The sequence below is a fragment of the Esox lucius genome, chromosome 7 (assembly GCF_011004845.1).
Source record: "Esox lucius isolate fEsoLuc1 chromosome 7, fEsoLuc1.pri, whole genome shotgun sequence".
Taxonomy (NCBI): domain Eukaryota; kingdom Metazoa; phylum Chordata; class Actinopteri; order Esociformes; family Esocidae; genus Esox; species Esox lucius.
The window spans coordinates 14,583,381-14,603,444 of NC_047575.1; the positions used below are offsets into that span (position 1 = coordinate 14,583,381).

At 39.9% G+C, this 20,064-nt stretch overlaps 3 protein-coding genes across 3 annotated transcripts; all 3 read left to right on the forward strand.

The window, feature by feature from the left end:
• Positions 1 to 553: 553 nt before the first annotated feature.
• LOC105024606 (cornifelin homolog B-like) lies at positions 554 to 3,194 on the forward strand. The gene is given in 4 exon segments (NM_001303857.1): positions 554 to 632; positions 1,288 to 1,400; positions 2,275 to 2,429; positions 2,669 to 3,194. Coding segments are annotated over 3 exon segments (390 nt in total). The 5' UTR covers positions 554 to 632; positions 1,288 to 1,297; the 3' UTR covers positions 2,801 to 3,194.
• Positions 3,195 to 4,783: 1,589 nt separating this feature from the next.
• LOC105024607 (protein PLANT CADMIUM RESISTANCE 10) lies at positions 4,784 to 14,955 on the forward strand. The gene is made up of 4 exons (XM_010894651.2): positions 4,784 to 4,975; positions 6,291 to 6,387; positions 12,068 to 12,255; positions 14,107 to 14,955. The coding sequence occupies exons 2-4, from the start codon at positions 6,306 to 6,308 to the stop codon at positions 14,458 to 14,460; spliced, it is 624 nt and encodes a 207-aa protein (XP_010892953.1). The 5' UTR covers positions 4,784 to 4,975; positions 6,291 to 6,305; the 3' UTR covers positions 14,461 to 14,955.
• A 906-nt stretch (positions 14,956 to 15,861) lies between these two features.
• ugt5g2 (UDP glucuronosyltransferase 5 family, polypeptide G2) lies at positions 15,862 to 19,782 on the forward strand. Its single transcript, XM_020047940.2, has 2 exons — positions 15,862 to 16,584; positions 17,752 to 19,782. Exons 1-2 carry the CDS (start codon positions 16,501 to 16,503, stop codon positions 19,519 to 19,521), a joined length of 1,854 nt encoding a protein of 617 aa, XP_019903499.2. The 5' UTR covers positions 15,862 to 16,500; the 3' UTR covers positions 19,522 to 19,782.
• Positions 19,783 to 20,064: the final 282 nt, after the last annotated feature.

The following is a 20,064-nucleotide window of genomic DNA, read 5'->3' on the forward strand; positions in this document are numbered from 1 at the left end:
TGCTCACACATCCCTGCCTGACATTAGTGTGAGGTCGAATGGAAAGCCGTCTATATAGCTATTTAGTTCTATTTGAGATGCTTGACACCTTTCAAGTCCAACCTCTTCCAGCTGAACTGTCATGATTGTATCAGGGGACCGACAACATTTTTTAGACCAGAGGAAAGGTTGCCTCCTGCTGGTTCCATTCAACAACACTTCCAGTTAGAGTTAGATAAGAGGGTATGTGTTGAGTGACAAAAATCTTGATGAACGTTTTGGGTGAACAAATGTCAGTACGTGTTTAATCATGATATAGAAAAATATCCGACTAGATAAATTCACAAAAATAATTTAAAAAGTATTTGAATCCCGTATTTGCAATTTAATTAGTTGTTCATGTTTTTTATGTGATATGACTCAACGTAGTTCAACATTTAGAAAATATTCTAGATTTCGTATTGAAGGCCTATCCCTGAAATGGTCTGTTCAGGTTTGACAAGCTTGTGCTGTTTCTAGATATATGAGTCTGCTTGTGAGACTATGACAAACATACTTCCATTCTCCAGATCTTACTCAGACAGTGCTACAATAGTTTCAGACATCAATTCAGCTGTAGCCCAGTGATAGTCTCCAAGAACTTTGTCTCAAAGGTAAGAGATGACCACCTTTTGAAAGGTTCAGACTCAGAATATCAATGGATTCTTAATATTGTTTTAAAATGTTACTGAGACAAATATGTACCTGTAAGATACTATTAGAATAAACAGGGAGGAATCGGAATGATGTTTCAGATCATTTTTCTTGCTTCTATTGTTTACTTTCTTATCACAGTATAATTATAAACGTGTTTAGCTAATATATTCAGCCAGGTAAATGATATGCAATGGGAAAATCTAGATTCATAGGTGTTATTCAGTTAGGGCCCACTTGTGATTGGTAAAAAAAAAGAATATACAGTTTTATTGTACAGTATATTTTACATTAAATGTAATAGTTTATTGACTATGTTAAAACTATGTCCTAGGTGTCTGTATGTTTTATGTATGTATGTATACAGTGCAGTGCAAAAGTGGCACCTTCTAGTTGAGCTAAGGTCAGTTATTTCGGTAGTATGTGTTTTAATAAAAAAATTAACATTTACTATCAAAATAAATGACTTTAGTTTGACTTTTAGGTGCCTAGGACTTTTGCACATTATTGTATGTACCTGCTGTATTATATGTGGAGTTCAGCTCCACTTTAACAAATGTCTCACTAGGCAAATCAAAGCCAAATGTTTTGTTTTGAATGTCCTCTGATATCTAGATCAAACATCATGACTTCATTCGTCATCAAGCAGCCTGGTCCCATCATGGAGTCAAAGGAATCTAACCAGTGGAGTTCTGGAATCTGTGACTGCACCAATGACATGGCAGGCTGTTAGTGTGTTCCTGTGTGTGTGTGTTTATGAACATTTTTGACTATATACATTCGGACCAAAATGTCCTCAATCAATGTTTAGTCTGTCGTTAAACAAATTATTATTGGCGAAATATTCCCTGTCTGCATTTTGAATAAAAATAGTTTTTGGCTTAAGTGTAGGTTTAGGTTAAGTTAAAACCGCAGTTAGGGTTAGAACTATGTTGGGCGTTAGAGGTTTGGTTTAGGGTTACAATAAGTTTTAGGTTAGCCAGCATAACACCTTAAAGCCAACTGCTGGCCTGTCTCTGAAGCTTAATAGGGACAGTCCTTGAAAGGGAAACCAGTTTCTACTGGAAGTGGAGGGCCGGTAGAGGGTTCCTGCATCACTCTGGTCTAAAGATCAAATCCCAAAGCCCCTGGGCACTGAAGAGTATACAGTATCATCCTGCATTGGATGCCATCTTTTGGGCGGGACCTTAAACGGGTGTCCTGACTCTCTGTGGTCACTAAAGGGGTGTTAACCCTTATGTCCTGGCTAAATATTCCTTACATCCTCATGTCCACCTCATCATCAATCAACAGAAAATTTAGGCAACCAATAATGTAATGTTGTTGTGTATAAGAGAATCAGCTAAATGTCTATAAACTGTAAACAAAAAAAAAACATGTAACAGTTGGGTTAGGGGTTAGGAATAGTACAAAAAAGTACCCATTGATGTCCCAAATTATATATCTAAGTTCAACATTTCTCTGTTTGTGTGCATGGTATATATACAATATATTTGTGTAATTTTGTTCACATTTGGGTATATTTGTATTATATTGTGTTTGTGTGCATTTTTAATAATGGAATGTGTTATCTTGATTGGTGCTTCATTCACATTTGGCCAGGCTGTTTTGCATGCTGGTGTGGTCCCTGCCATGCCTGTTTACATTCAAGGGAGTACGGAGAGTGTCTTTGTCTACCTCTGCTGGACATGTTTGGATTTGTCCCACCAATCACAATGTCCATGAGGGTGTCTATGCGCCAGCGCTACGGCATAAAGGTAAGGACATTTTTCATCTCTTTTTGATCTGGAAAGAACTACCAATAAAGTACATATTGATACCCATTTTTGTCATCCAACTGATCTAACGCACTGTCCTATTCATTGGTTGAATTGTAAGTGAACACTTCCATTCTGCAGGAATACACTGTGGAGTCTTTGTTGTGTTGGGCCATTCCAATGTTTGCTGTATGGCTGCCATTTTGACTATTGACGTAAGCTTTCTCACTGTTTCTCAGGGCACCTTCTGTAATGACTGTGTGCATGCCACCTGCTGTAGAGCCTGTGTCTGGTGTCAAATGTCCAGGGAGATGAAGGGACGCAAGATCCCTGTTGTCCTGACCAGGGCAAGGAACACAATGTTACCATAGTCATCACCATACATACTACAGCTATGACCTGCATGTTATCAGAACCATGATGTTGCTATAATCATCACCATATATGTACTACAGCTATGTACATAGCATAATCATACCTTAATACTATATTACTTTTTTCAGAGAGCTGCTTCTGTGTTTATGGAATATCAATGTATTCCTACCTGGCTGAATTTTCGGTTTGACAAGAATGAATTGTATATGTACTTAAAATATTGAATGCACATATTTCTGTTAAATATTATGTATAGAAGAACAAGATGGAGTGCCCTTCAGAATGATTGGCACCCTGAACAAAAAGGTTGTAACAAAAATATTGTTATTGCTCACAATCAAAAAACATTTAATCGATGTTATCAATAAATATTTATTGAATTATTTATTCTATAATTGGCACTGCTGCATTGTGTACTTTGAGCACCTTGAGTAGGTTCCTATAATGTTTGATCAGGTGGGAGAATACAGGAAAGGATCTGAGATCGCTCCTCCATGCAGAAAAGTCTTCATGATGGATGATTGGTAAAGAGTTCCTAATGACTCAGATGAACTTGAAAAAATATAAATGGGGAGATACAAACTAATGACAGACGTTTTTTACTATAACAAACTATACTTAACAGTAAACTCAGACTGATTCCTTGCTAATTTCCTGAGTCAATGTAGCTTAAGCTAGCACACATTCCTATATTAATTAAGGGGATAGGGAATAACCTTACTCAGGACATAGTGATATAGGTCTGGTAAGAGCTTATTGGTGTCAGGTAATGCAAATAATAAACATGACATGATGAAAACTGAAAGTATACTATGTGAAATGACACCTAAATTAGACTTTTGTACGAATCAAAATCATGATCTCAACATCCTGTTGAAAATGCATGGACCAAAATACATTCAGTACATTTAATTAGCTGGACACAAAAAGTGGACCCATAAAACCCACTTGGGCCTCCAATGTTTCAGTGGTTTCTTTGAAGGCCTGTTATCATAGAGTTGGAAACTGTAACAATGGTATACTGTGTTATCACTCTTTCATCCTTACATCCCATTCCTTCATAACCCTTTCTATGGGAAACATTGTCAAAATGCAACAAGGTGTTGTTCACATAGCACTGATCATATATAAAGGGGAAGTCTAGATTTACAGTTATCAATCTGACATGTTCAGTTCAACACAAATTTGAACCCCAAGAACAATTTTTAGAATTGCCTTTAAAAATAAGTATGAAGACTAATAAGACTATATTCACCACATCAAGAAACCTACAATCGGTAAACTGTATAGCTGCACTCTACGGCACTCCAACTCTGTCCCTGGTAACTCTAAATGCATGTATATTATCTATCCACTGCTTATAGCTCGTATGGTTACCACCCAATTGTATATAATTGTTATTTAATTCAACTTGAGTCGGTCTGAAGTATTCAGTCTCTAAATTCTGTCTACATCTAGGAGCTCCATTGCAAGTAAAATTCTGGGTATGTGTAAATATAGGTAAAAGAAGGTCTACCAAATGAAGTTGATTCTGATTCCGATACCATTAGTGTGTCACAACTACTTTCATTATCAACTGGGGAATTGGAACTTGACAATAGCCAGCGTACGTTTGATAACAAGTGTAGCAGAACAGGACACTCCTCCCTTTAAATTAGTGGCACATGAACATATAGTCAGGCGATACTGTCTACATCTGTGATTGAGCCGAGTCTGCTGTCCATGCCCACCATCACAATGCCCTCTTAATCAAACTTTATTTTAGTTAATCTTATTTTAAATGTAAAAAAATATCTTTAAAAAATTCTAAGTCACCTTTCTGATTATGATCAATGCACCAACATACTTTCACTTGTTACTCTACACTAACTGGACAACGTCCCACATTAGAATTCAGGTTCAGCAACTTTTTAGTTTTGTTTGTCAAGAAGTGCCAAGCATATCTGAAGTCTGTCATTCCAAACTAGATTACTGTGATACTGTGATCCAACTGCATCATACTGCATAGGATGCCATCTTTTGGGTGGGACTTTAAACTGGTTACAGTAAATATAGGTAAAAGAAGGTCTACCAAATGAAGGTGATTCTCATTTCCGATACCATTGTTGTGTCACAACTATTTTCATTATCAACTGGCCAACTTTTAGCTTTCAAGAAGGGTGACAATTAAGGTAAGTGAGAAAGGTAATATAGATCCAAACCATTCATTTATTTAATACAAATGTGTAATCTGGGTTGGGTAGTCAAGTGAAAAAAGTATAGTAAACTACAATAAACTGTAATTAATTGAAAAGCCAATAAGATAAGCTGAATTATAATTAATTTGAAATGTGTGTCTTTCCTGAAGGCTAAATCAAACTCTAATGAAGTTATATTCATTTTCAATGTAATGACTGCAGACCTTTCAACACAACAAGTAATCTGTCAATGGAAAACATGCATTCCCACAGGAGCGGTGACATTTTTCAATCAATTACTGTGAGCAAATGATCCTGACATGACTGATGGTAGGGTAGAAATCATTACATTCAGGTGGATTTTTGGGATGAATTAGTAAGTGTTGGAACTCAAAATAGTACAAAGAAAGGTGAGCAAGGAGAAAGAGAGAACATCTCTACTTTAGAAAGGTAAATGGCTCTATGCCGTCACAACGATTAGCACTCAGCCAAGGAAACACTGTCAGATGAAGAGAGAGTAGGTTGAGTAGTAGTATTTTCTAGGCTAATCAATGTCTCCGTCAGTGCAAAAATTCAGCTGAAGGGTAGCATAGGCAGAAATTACCTCAGCTTTATTGACTGCAGATGAACAGTTCTGAATGCTGCCAGAGACCAGGTATACACACAATGGTTGAGAAAACTACAAAAGCACAAGATACGTTTTTATTAATAAGTTAATAAGATGCTCAAGTGCAAGAGTGGCGTCAGACGGCCATTCTATTCCCTTAACCCTCTTCTTTAACTCTGCAGAATTGTCTCTTGTTTCTGGTGACATTCTTCGTAGTAAGCAATGCAATAATGCTGCATGACAAGAATGTTGCTTACAACTACCTCTGAAAGCACTAGGGAGGCTTTCAGTACTGACACTTATTGGTGACAGCCTAGTGAATGTGAAAGAACTCTTCAAATTTGACATGGATTAATAATGCAATTACATATTTCCCAATTCAACTTTATTAATATTTTAGCATAACTTGCTGCTGGCTGACTGGTTTTGTGGTTTTGGACACAGAATTAGACAATACATAAAGAAAATATTATACTTATCACTCCTTAGAATAGCAGATGTATATGTCATAGGCTTTGATAGTCTGTTTGGTTTAGAGATGATCCAATCGCTGATTACTTTGTATTGAATAAAAAACGGTCTAAAATCTAAACAACAGCAATGGAAGCAGTCTCAGACAGAAGTATCTAGCAAACATTTGAGCAGCCGGAGATTTCCATTTTGAGTTGTCAGGCAAACATTTCATATTCATTGTGTCTGCAGGCAGGTCTCATCAACATGGCACAAAACATCATAGTCCATCAGCAGCTGGTACCTTGGAGCAGTGGCCTTTTCGGCTGCTTTGAGGATATGAAATCCTGTGAGTATCCATGGGCAGTGTGGAGACAAATGGATTAGTGTTTTTATGTTCTTAAAATATTACTGTAGAAGTAAGTGGTTTCCCGGTTAATATCTCTCCATATACAAATAAAGTTGGAAGTTTACATACAGCTTAACCAAATACATGTAAACTCAGATGTTCACAATTCCTGACATTTAATCCTAGTATAAATTCCCTGTCTTGGGTCAGTTAGGATCACCACTTTATTTTAAGGATGTGAAATAATAGTAGAGAGAATGATTGATTTCAGCTTTTATTTCTTTCATCACATTTCCAGTGGGTCAGAAGTTCACATACACTCAATTAGTATTTGGTAACATTCCCTTTAAATTGTTTAACTTGGGTCAAACATTTCGGGTAGCCTTCCACAAGATTTCCACAATAAGTTGGGTGAAATTTGGCCTTTCCTTCTCACAGAACGGGTGTAACTGAGTCTGGTTTGTAGGCCTCCTTGCTTGCTTGCACACACTTTTTCAGTTCTTCCCTCACATTTTCTGTAAGATTGAGGTCAGGGCTTTGTGATGGCCACTCCAATACCTTGACTTTGCTGTCCTTGAGCCATTTTGCTACAACTTTGGAAGTTTGCTCAGTGTAATTGTTCATTTGGAAGACCCATTTGCGACCAAGCTTTAACTTCCTAATTGATGTCTTGAGATGTTGCTTCAGTATATCCACATAAGTTTCCTTTCTCATGATGCCATCTATATTGTGAAGTGCACAAGTCCCTCCTGCAGCAAAACACCCCCACAACATGATGCCGCCACCCTGTGCCTCTTGGGATAGTGTTCTTCAGCTTGAACGTGTCCCCCTTTTTCCTCCAAAGATAACTATGGTCATTATGGCTGAACAGTTACATTTTGGTTTCATAAGACCAGGGCACATTTCTCCAAAAAGTAAGATCATTGTACCCATGTACAATTGCAAACTGTAGTCTGGCTTTTTTATGGCTATTTCGTAGCAGTGGCTTCTTTCTTTCTGAGTGGCCTTTCAGGTTATGTCAATATAGGACTAGTTTTAGTGTGGATATGGATACTTTTATACCCCCAGCATCTTCACATTATCCTTTTCAGTTGTCCTGCGATAGATTTGCACTTTTCACACCAAAGTACGTTCATCTCTGGAAGACAGAACACGTCTCCTTCCTGAGCAGTGTCTCATGATATTTATACTTGCGTACTATTGTCTTTACAGATGATCGTGGTAACTTCAGGTGTTTTGAAAATGCTCCCAAGGATGAACCAGACCTTTTCTGAGGTCTTGGCTGATTTCTTTGGATTTTCCCATCCACAGGTACACCTCCAATTGACTCAAATTATGTTAATATTAGCCATAATCAGAAGCTTCTAAAGCCCTGCAGTGGGAGTTTTAGTGATTTGGGGCCCTAGGCAGAAACTGACCGAGGCTCCAGCATCACCTATTTTTTAACTATTCTCCTTTTGAAAGCTGTACCGGCAACATTTTGAAAATGCCTTCTTTCTTTATTGTTAATTGGAACTACCACTTCAAAAGACATCCCAGAGTCGCCTCTTCACTGTTGACGTTGACACTGGTGTTTTGCAGGTACTATTTAATGAAGCTGCCAGTTGAGGACCTGTGGGGCATCTTTTTCTCAAACTAGACACTAATGAATTTGTCCTCTTGGTCAGTTGTGCACTGGGGCCTCCCACTCCTCTTTTTATTCTGGTTAGAGCCAGTTTGCACTGTTCCGTGAATGGACTAGTACGCATCATTGTCAGAGATCTTCAGTTGCTTGGCAGATTCTCACATGGACTGGCCTTAGTTTCAGAAGAAAGTTCTTTGTCTCTGGTCATTTTGAGCCTGTAATCGAATGAAGAATCGCTAATGCTTCAGATATTGAACTATTCTAAAGAAGGCCTGTTTTACTGATTCTTTAATCAGCACAACAGTATTCACTTATGCTGACAATTGCAAAAAGGATTTGTAATGATCAATTAGCCTTTAAAAATTATAAAGTTGGATTAGTAAACACAATGTGCCATTGGAACACAGGAGTAATGGTTGCTGATAATTGTCCTCTGTACCCCTATGTAGATATTCCATTTAAAATAAGCTGTTTCCAGCTACAGTAGTCATTTACAACATTACCAATGTCTTCACTGTATTTCTGATCAATCTGATGTTATTCTAATTGACAATTATTCTTTTAAAAACAAAGAAATGTATAAGTGACCCCAAACTTTTGAACAGGAGTGTTCTTTTATATTCTAAAAGATTGTCAGGTCCAGGCTGGGGTGCCTGTAGGCATTTATGTGTCTGGGGGCCATACTCAGGGCCTGGCCGCAGAGATGCCTGTAGGTATCTATTTTTGATTGTCTCCAATTAGAGCTGCCCCGTGTTGCCTCTAATTGGGGACCCTATTTAAGTTGTCCTTTTGGTCTTTTGTGTATGTGGTTCAATGTTTGCGTTATGTGCTTCAGTTTGAGGTGGACCTCTCCTTTTGTTGTTTTTATTGGGAATCAATATAAGGAATGACTACCTCTTCTCACTCTGCGCCTCATGTCCTGTTCACCCACAGCCATGACAGGGTCTCGCAGAAATGTTTACTATTCAAAAAAAATAATACAAAAATACAAAAAAGTTGGGACACTGAACAAATTGTGAGTAAAAAAGGAATGGAATAATTTACAAATCTCATGAACTTATATTTAATGCACAATAGAATATAGATAACATATCGAAGGTTGAAAGTGAAACATTTTGTAATGTCATGCCAAATATTGGCTCATTTTGGATTTCATGAGAGCTACACATTCCAAAAAAGTTAGGACAGGTAGCAATAAGAGGCCGGAAAAGTTAAATGTACAGATAAGGAACAGCTGGAGGACCAATTTGCAACTTATTATGTCAATTGGCAACATGATTAGGTATAAAAAGAGCCTCTCAGAGTGGCAGTGTCTCTCAGAAGTCAAGATGGGCAGAGGATCACCAATTCCCCCGATGCTGCGGCGAAAAATTGTGGAGCAATATCAGAAAGGAGTTTCTCAAAGAAAAGTTTGAAGTTATCATCATCTACAGTGCATAATATCATCCAAAGATTCAGAGAATCTGGAACAATCTCTGTGCGTAAGGGTCAAGGCTGGAAAACCATACTGGATGCCCGTGATCTTTGGGGCCTCAGACGGCACTGCATCACATACAGGAATGATACTGTAATGGAAATCCCAACATGGACTCAGGAATACTTCCAGAAAACATTGTTGGTGAACACAATCCACCGTGCCATTCGCCGTTGCCGGCTAAAACTCTATAGGTCAAAAAAGAAGCCGTATCTAAACAGGATCCAGAAGCGCAGGTGTTTTATCTGGGCCAAGTATCATTTAAAATAGACTGTGGCAAAGTGGAAAAGTGTTCTGTGGTCAGACAAATCAAAATGTCATCCGGACTAAAGAGGACAAGGACAACCCAAGTTGTTATCAGCGCTCAGTTCAGAAGCCTGCATCTCTGATGGTATGGGGTTGCATGAGTGCGTGTGGCATGGGCAGCCTACACATCTGGAAAGGCACCATCAATGCTGACAGTTATATCCAAGTTCTAGAACAACATATGCTCCCATCCAGACGTCATCTCTTTCAGGGAAGACTTTGCATTTTCCAATATGACAATGCCAGACCACATACTGCATCAATTACAATGTCATGGCTGCATAGAAGAAGGATCCGAGTACTGAAATGGCCAGCCTGCAGTCCAGATCTTTCACCCATAGAAAACATTTGGTGCATCATAAAGAGGAAGGTGCAACAAAGAAGACCTAAGACAGTTGAGCATCTAGAAGCCTGTATTAGACAAGAACATTCCTATTCATAAACTTGAGCAACTTGTCTCCTCAGTCCCCAGACATTAGCAGTCTGTTATAAAAAGAAAAGGGGATGCCACACAGTGGTAAACATGGCCTTGTCCCAACTTTTTTGAGATGTGTTTAAACATTTGATATGTCATCTATGTTGTATTCTGAATAAAATATTGAAATTTGAAACTTCCACATCATTGCATTCTTTTTTTATTCACAATTGTAAAGTGTCCCAACTTTTTTGGAATTGGGTTTGTACATTAAATTGGGAAACTAATACATTTCTAACTTAGTGGCTTTGAAGATACACTGCTCAAATAAATTAAGGGAACATACAATCATCACAGTGTAACACCAAGTAAATTAAAGTTCAGTAATATCAATCTGTCCAGGTAGGAAGCATAAGCCATTGTCAGTGTCACCTGCTTTGATGCAAATTAAGTGACAACAGGTGCACTGGAGAGGCAACAGCAAGACAACCCCCAAAAATTGATTGGTTTTGCTAGTGTCATTGTCACTACTGGAAGCATGAGGCGGTTCCTGCAACACATTCCGGTTACACAGGCAGTCCAGCTCCTCCAGGATGGCACATCCATACGGCCGTCACAAGAAGGTTTGCTGTGTCTCCCAGGAGATGGGCCTTTACACAAGGAGTGCATCAACCCAAGCAGCAGGACCGGTATCTGCTCCTTTGTATGAGGAGGAACAGAAGGAGCACTGCCAGAGCGCTACAAAATTAACTCCAGCGGGCAATTGGGGTACACGTTTCTGACCAAACTGTCAGAAACAGATTCCATGAGGCTGGCATGAGGGCCAGACATCTTCTAGTGGACCGTGCTCACAGCTCAGCACAGTGCAGCTCAATTGTCATTCGCCAGAGAACACTTGAATTGGCAGGTCCGCCATTGGTGCCCTGTTCTCTTCACAGATGGGAGCAGCTTTACACTGAGCACATGCGAAAGACATGAAAGAGTCTGGTGCACCGTGGACCACATTATGCTGTCTGCAACATCATCCACCATGACCGGTTTAATGGTGTATCAGTAATGGTCTGGAAAGGCATATCCTTGGGGGGTCTCACAGACCTCCACATGCTAGCCAACGGTACCCTGACTGCTGTTAGGTATATGGACTGGCTCTCATGTTCCCCAGACCTGAATCCAATTTAGATCCTCACAATATATCGGTGCATCCGATGCCACCAAGTAGCACCACAGACTGTCCAGGAGCTCACTGATGCCCTGATCCAGGTCTGGGAGGTCCCCCAGAGCACCATCCGTCGTCTCATCAGGAGCATGCCCAGATATTGTCGGGAGTGCATACAGGCACTTAGGGGCCATACATACTACTGAGTCACACTACGAGTTGCCGTGATGAAATTCACACAAGTTGGAACAGCCTCTGATTTCAATTGTTTACTTGGATTTTGGGTGTGTGTTTGAATCCAGCCCCCAATCGGTTGGTGATTTTGTTTTCCATCGACAGTAATTACGGGATTTTGTTCTCACCGTTTTACACAATGTACAGGAAAGATTTTGATCTTTAATACATTTTGTTCAGGGAGACCCGATGTGTGATTTAAGTGTTCCCTTCATGTTATTGAGCATTGTATGTTACGGATGTCGACTGTAGCTACCACAATAAACAACAGGCAGTTAGCCATGCACTGGCATGAAAAAGCGTATATTGACAATACAGCATACCACATGTTTCATTTAAAGCATTACAGTTGTTAGATGTTTTAGATTAAACATGTTACATTCGTAAAATGTCATGTTTTCGTGTAACTAACTCCTTCATCTCTAAACTGTGGTTAACACCTGATGAGTTGTTTCTGCTGTGTGTGTTCAGGTTGCTATGGTTTCTGGTGCTGCCCTTGCCTGGCCTGCTCCACCACGGGAGAGTTTGGAGAGAGTCCGTGTCTGCCCTTAGTGGATTTTATCGGTCCTGCTTTTGCTGTTGCCTTTGGGGTGCCTGTGTGTGTGCCACCTGCAAGTCTTGCCATGCGGGTTGCCATACGCCACAAATACAAAATCAAGGTTTCATGTTCGTCATTACATATAGACATGAGAAAAACTATGTTGTGGAGGTGTACAGTGTCTTAAAAAAATATGTACATGGAGATTTTGTTCAGTTTGATATTTTATTTTGAAATGCTGACACTGAAAATTAGTTTTTGTATGGTGACATTGGTAAAACAAAATATTTGGGAAAATATTACAAAGAAAGAATTTGAATGGAAATTTGCTGCTTGCATAAATATTTATTTCCACATTTTAATATTTGGTAGATCCACTTTTTGCAGCAATAATAGCTTTTAGTCTTTTGGGGAAGTATACACCAGCTTTTCACACAGTGTCACAACAATTGCAGCTTGGTAGATTTGCTCCAGGTTGTTCAGGTTGCTTGGCTGATACTTAGTGCCATAGATATTTAATTGGATTGAGATCATGACTTTGCCTGGGTCAATGTAGGACATTCACATTTATGTTCTTGAAACACATTTCAATATTGCTATGGCCTTGGTATAATGGTGCTTGGTATAATTGTGTTGCTTAAAAGTGAATTTCCTCCCAGATTTCAATTTTTAGTAGACTATAGCAGGTTCTCTTGCAGCATTTCCTTGTATTTTGCTTAATCCATTCTTTCTTCGATCAGTTTGGATCAGTTCCTGCTGATGAGAAGCACACCCACAGCATGATGTTGCCACCACCATATTTCCCTATCAAGATGGTGTGTGTTGAGGCATGAGCAATGTTAGGTTCATGACATATAGAGGCTGAACACCTCTATCTTGGTTTCATTTGACCACAAACGCTGTTCCCCCATCACAGCAGGATCAATCTGCACTAACAAAATGCACTAACCCTAACCTTAACTCATTGTAAGGCTACCCGGAACGTTTGACTCATGTTAAACAATTTAAAGGCAATGCTACCAAATACTAATTGAGTGTATGTGAACCTTTGACCCACTGGGAATGTGATGAAAGAAAGAAAAGATGAAATCAATCATTCTCTTTACTATTATTCAGACATTTTTCCTAGGATTAAATGTCTGGATTCGTGAACAGCTGAGTTTAAATGTATTTGGCTATAAGGTGTAAGTAAGCTTCAAACAGTTCTGACAACTGTACATCCTGATTATGGATACATAATCTATGACAAATTTTTGGGACATCCAAAAATGGTACATTTGGTACCCTTTTCCCAAATCAATCAATTTGTATTTTTTTTTATCTCTAACTTTTATTCTACAAGTTTTGTAACATTTTCTGTGGCCTTCTTTTCCCACAGCCTGACCAATGATCCTTCAAAACTGTGTTCATATACAGAAAATGTTACAAAACATTTTTGTCCATGAGATTGCTTGTTTCTTTTCTGTCACAAAAGATAGTACATGTCAGAAGGTGCATTGACCTTATATAGATGCCTTTAACTTCCACGTTGTACGTCACACCACAGACTGTCTAGAAATTGGAAATCCACCACTTCCAAACGCTAGCAAAAAGTTACATATTTAACTTACTGTTAGTAGTTAACAAGTGGAGGCTAGCTGTAAGATAATTTTGTTCTAGTGTGGGCAATTTCTATCATCAGTGTCATCCACAATAAACAGGGGTTGATCATTTGAATATTCAATCCACAGGGGTTGAATATAAAAAATTTCTTAAAAATATTTTGTAACATAAACCAATGTCACCGTACAATACTTTAACATGAGTGGTTTTAAAAAAAATAAAATGCCATTTGTTATGAAGTAACATAAGAGATTTGGTCAGGGGTGTGAATAATTTTGCAAGACACTATATGTTGTGATTGCATTAGTATCTGTGTCCTGTGAATTAATGGTTGACAGTGTTAACCAAGTGTTTCTTTGTGGATTCACAGGGTAACCTCTGTTGGGACATCTTGGCATCCTGCTTCTGTATCTGGTGCTCATGGTGTCAGATGGCCAGGGAGGTCAAAGAGCACAACAAGGGCTGTGTTTACACAAACGTGCAACCTATGGCCTTACAAGGACAGCCTTCAGTCATAACCATAGAAAATAACATGTCTTGTGTGGTCAACCAACCAGCTTCTGGTATGGTTGGAGGGAATAATATGATAATGACCACTGAGCCATATTCCATGGCCGGCCCTCCACATATGATGCCTTATGCTCTACCTGGCTATAGCTCTACTATGGTTCCCGACGTGTCTGAGCACATGACCACTGTCTCCACCCAACCAAAGAAATGCTAAGACCTGCAGTTTTGTCTAACCACCTTCGGATAGCAGATCTTGCTTTAATGTCATCAGTCAATTAAAGGGGCTGTATGTAAGATTATTATTGTACTACTAGCATAAATACAAACAATAATGACCTGTAGACATCAGCAGGTAATGTTTTAAGTTAATATTTCAAATATAATATTTAGACAAAATTAAGTGACTGAGATATTCCATATTTAAACATTCTCACCGGTCTGTCTATCAGTTTAATCTCCTCATACTCCCTTTTGACACTCACAATGTTATCCTTCCCATCCTAAACCACCCTGGACTAGTTAATACTATTTCCGGTCTCGTTCGGTAAAGAAAGAGGAGACAAGTCATGTTATTGACATTTAAATGTTGGTGGCAGGATTCTACACTCTCCTTTAATGAATTAGATTAATGAAAAGGTGTCTAATTATGGTGTATAGGCTGGTTCACATGGCAACATCCGCTTGGCATATAATAAATACTTATATTTTGTGTTTTTGTTTGACTGGAATGTCATCTGTCTGCAGGAGAATCAATTTAAATGAAAAGGTCACTGAGAAACACATCCATATACAGTGTATTTGAGGGACGGAATCAAAAAAAAAAATCCAGGAAATCACATTGTATGATTTTTAAGTAATTGATTAGGATTTTATTGCATGACATAAGTTTTTGATACATCAGAAAATTATTTGAAAATGGAAGAAGTTCAAGATGACAGTCAATCTCCCTTGGTCTGGGGCTCCATGCAAGATCTCACCTCATGGGGAATCAATGATCATGAGGAAGGTGAGGGATCAGCTCATAACTACATGGCAGGACCTGGTCAATGGCCTGAAGAGAGCTGGGACCACAGTCTCCGAGAAAACCATTAGTTACAAAGTACGCCGTTATGGATTAAAATCCTTCCCTCAGTAAGAGCTTTGAAGATGGGTCGTGGTTGGGTCTTCCAGCATGACAACGACCCGAAACACACAGCCAGGGCAACTAAAGAGTGGCTCCATAAGAAGCATCTCAAGGTCCTGGAGTGGCCTAGCCAGTCTCCAGACCTGAACCCAAAAGAAAATCTTTGGAGGGAGCTGAAAGTCTTTATTGCCCAGCGACAGCCCCGAAACCTGAAGGATCTGGAGAAGGTCTGTATGGAGGAGTGGGCCAAAATCCCTGCTGCAGTGTGTGCAAACCTGGTCAAGAACTACAGGAAACATGTGATCTCTGTAATTGCAAACAAAGGTTTCTGTACCAAATATTAAGTTCTGCTTTTCTGATGTATCAAATACTTATGTCATGAAATAAATGAATTACTTAAAAATCATACAATGTGAATTTCTGGATTTTTGTTTTAGATTCTGTCTCTTACATTTGAAGAGTACCTATGATAAAAATTACAGACTTCTACATGCTTTGTAAGTGGGAAAACCTGCAAAATCGCCAGTGTATCAAATGCTTGTTCTCCCCACTGTATATTCTTACAGCTAGGATTTGCAAAACCTATTTTCATCTAATTAGCAGGGAGGAAAGGGCTCACACATTCAGAGGGGGATCTAGATTTTTTCAAGCTTATAGGGGATTTTGCCCAGCAAGGTATTATATCAGTTGTGCTAAACTGGTGGATCGTGGCCAGTTCTGTGACCAAAACAGGGTCAATACTGAATGTCCCATGTGTCCTGATATTATTATTTATTTATTTTTATTTGGGGACGTGTCTCAGGATAAAAAAATGCCAAAATGTATAATATTGTGTGAATATTGTGTTCTTTACAACAACATGCATGAACCATTTGGGACTGAAAGGTTTGCAAGGTCTTTTTACTGCGCTGATAAATTTCAGATAAATGTTTGTTTTATTGACCATCTCAGTACTTGAGTATGCCTGGAATAGATTGTAGTTCTAAATTGAAAACTATAGCTGGGGTAACTGAAACTTGAGCTATGTATGAGGACTTCCTACCATGTTTGGGTTTTTCCTCATAATCTCCAAAATGTGTGAGTGTGTTTATGTGGACTCACAAATTCCTCCCTGCTCCCAGTTTGGGCTGAATGGACATTTTCACCAGGGAAACTCTACCAACAGGTTGTATCAGAAGAGGAAGAAAGCGCTTGACCCTAAATTATATCATCAAGGTACTTATACTTATTATACATATATTTACTCTATAAAAAACATAAACCAGTGTTCTGAAAATTTTGCTTCTGGGATTTACATATACTTTCTATTTTGTAGCTCTGAACTCACTCCCCTTATTCATCTGTTAAAGCCTTATGATTTGTCGACAAGTTGAATCAGATGTCCCTTTTGCTCAAAACAAACAAACTTTTTTTGAACATGCACAGATACATGACCACTTACGGTAAAAGCCTTAAGCCATCTGAAAAATCTGTTTCCAGCCATTTATCTGAGCTGTGTACACTATATAACACAATATAACATTAAAGTTAACGCAAAGGAACATTAATACAACGAAAAATGTACTGCGCTTTTTAAACATCTGAAGTTTGTGGTGCAGCAATTGTAACTCATTGCTAGTGTGAATGGAAAATTATATTTACATTTTAAGTTAATGTTATTTAAATTAAATAGTTTTCTGTAAAACTATTGCAGTTTAAAATGTGATCCAACACAGCTTTTTCTCATGTGGAGGTAGGGTCTCTAAAGTGACCAATCTAACACTGTGACTGTACCACCATGTAAATACAAATTCTGATTCCCACTTAATGAGGCTGAAAGAACTTAAAGAAACAGACGTCACCTGCTATTAAACATTCCACTCCAATGTTCATGTTCATCAAAATAAATCTACTGTAGTGAAATTACACGTTAACTTCATTGCAGAGGGTTATTGTGTTTGAGCTCTTTATTGTGTTGGAAGAATATGTTTTGCGAATCAGTGAAAGACAGCAATTTTTTGTAAGAACGTATCTTTTGTGACAGATAAATATTGGTACCAAATATGTTGAGTAAGAACGTGCACTTTGGTTGCTTTTTATTGTATTTGTATAAACTCTTTGGTGCCTAAGACATTTTACGCATTGGTTAACCATTTTAACAGCAAAAATACTTAGCTTACCTTAAGACAGATTACAAAGCAAACATAGCTGTATTGAAGGGACTGAATCTGTCTCATGTATATATTAGTTTATGGCTCCAACCGTTAGGAACCAACAATAGACCAGTTCAGTAAAAAAAAAGACACAGGTGACCGTGAACTGGGAACTTACTCCTACAGAAATGGACACATGTTGGTGTCGATGCCATTTCGGTTTCTCATGACAGTGCTTGTTTCTGTGCAGGTGAGAGAAATGCCAGGGCATGTGCAGAGAGCACTGGTCCTGCCCATCTTTGTCCGGCTCCTCCTTCTAACGTCGCTCCTCTTTCTCACACCGCCGCTTCATTGCCATGGCAGTAGGATCCTGGTGTTCCCTGTGGATGGCAGCCACTGGGTCAACATGGAGGTGCTGGTAAAAGAACTCCATGGGCGTGGCCACCAGATGACGGTAATCCGTCAGTCTGACAGCTGGTTCGTCAGGGAGCACGCACCACATTACACCGCTGTAACGGTGCAGCTTGGGGAGACAGCGTTAGACCGCAACCTGTTTGAGCAGGCCGTACGCAACGTCCTGGAGGGTCGAAGGATGGGTCGGGTGGTGGGGACCCTGGTCCAGATCAGAGAGATGTTCTCTATTCTGAGAATTGTTCACAGAGCCACTAGCACCGTGCTCTCAATCATGCTGGAGGACCGGGTCCTTATGACACAGCTCAAGGACTCAAGCTTTGACCTCATGCTCACAGACCCTGGCCTGCCTGCTGGTACCATCTTAGCGCATTACCTCAACCTGCCCACGGTCTACAACGTACGTTGGATGAGCTTTGGAGAGGGCCATTTCTCCATCGCCCCGTCTCCCATCTCTTATGTGCCCGTACCAGGCTCTGGGCTCACGGACGACATGGGTCTCCTCCAGAGGACGCAGAACCTCATGCATTACATCATCAACCTCCTCCAGGAGCGCATGTTGGTCCTGCCGATTTACAGGGATGTCCTGGATCAACATTTTCCCCCGGGGACTGACCTGCTGAGCCTGCAGTGGTCAGCCGACATCTGGCTGATGAGGGCGGACTTTGTGTTTGAGTTCCCGCGGCCCACTATGCCCAACGTGGTCTACATCGGGGGGTTCCAGTGTCGACCGGCCAAGCCGCTGCCTGGGGAGCTGGAGGTCTTCATGGAAAGCTCTGGGCAACAGGGGGTGGTGGTGATGTCCCTGGGAACGCTGATCTCTGCTCTGCCCAAGGAGGTCACCGAGGCAATCGCTGCCGCCTTCACCCAACTGCCACAGAAGGTGGTGTGGAGATTCGTTGGAGAAAGACCTTCCGCGCTGGGTAACAACACCCTTCTGCTGGACTGGCTCCCCCAGAACGACCTCCTGGGACACCCGAAGACCCGTGCCTTTGTGGCTCATGGAGGCACCAATGGTATCTACGAGGCAATCTACCATGGTATCCCTGTGCTGGGCCTGCCTCTGCTGTTTGACCAGCAGGACAACCTTATACGTCTGCAAGCCAGGGGGGCTGCCCGGGTGCTGGATGCAGCCACTCTCACAGAGTGGGAGTTCCTGGAGGCTCTGCAGGACATTCTCAACGACCCCTCTTACAAGAGCAGCATGGAAAGACTTTCAAGTTTACATAGAGACACGTCTCTGCATCCACTGGTTCGTGCAGCCTTCTGGGTGGAGTATGTGATCCGAAACAAAGGAGCATCCCACCTCCGCACTGAAGCCTACAGCATGCCCTGGTATTCCTACTACTGCCTTGATGTGGCGGCTGTACTGCTGGCCATTCCATTGTGTTCTGTAGGGGCTCTGCTCTCCTTCCTCAGACTGCTGCTCAAACACAAGTCCCAGAAGACAGTTAACCAACCTGAGAAGACAAAGGTAGAGAACCAGACGAAACCTGGTGCAAACAAAGCAGAAGACACACCTCAACTAGACAGGAAAAAACAGAAAATGTCCTTTGTAGATAAGAAAGAGAAAAACCAGAGAGGAGCAAAGCAAGGTAAACTGGGATAACTAATCCTAGAGCAGAAAGTTTTTTTATTGAGATTTAAAAAATTAAGTAAAGCAATGTTTTTGGTTTAGTACATTGTGCCAAAAATGTGTTGTCTGTCACATGCATGTGTTTGCTAAAAGCTTATTTCACCAGTGATTGCATACCATCTATAAACTAGGCAGCCATATGAAACATTAAGAAAATGAAGTGGTCTCTTGTGATGTCAGTATTGTAAGACAAATACTCAAATTCAATATTATGTAGAAATTGATACATTTATCTTTTCAGTGCCTGAATAAAAAATAAAAAATGTGTGTGTTAAGTTGGTTGGTCATGGATTTTTTTTCAGAACACTGGTCTAATTTAAAATAAAAAATGTATAAGGGAAATAATTAACACTTCATGCCCGGTTTCTTTACAGGTTTCTTCCTAAATTTTGGCCCCTTTTAGGGAGTTTTTCCTAGCCACTGTGCTTCAATACTGTTGTTGCTTGCTCTTCGGGCTTTCAGGCTGGGTGTTTTGTAAAAGCACATTGTGACAACTGCTGATGTAAAAATGGCTTT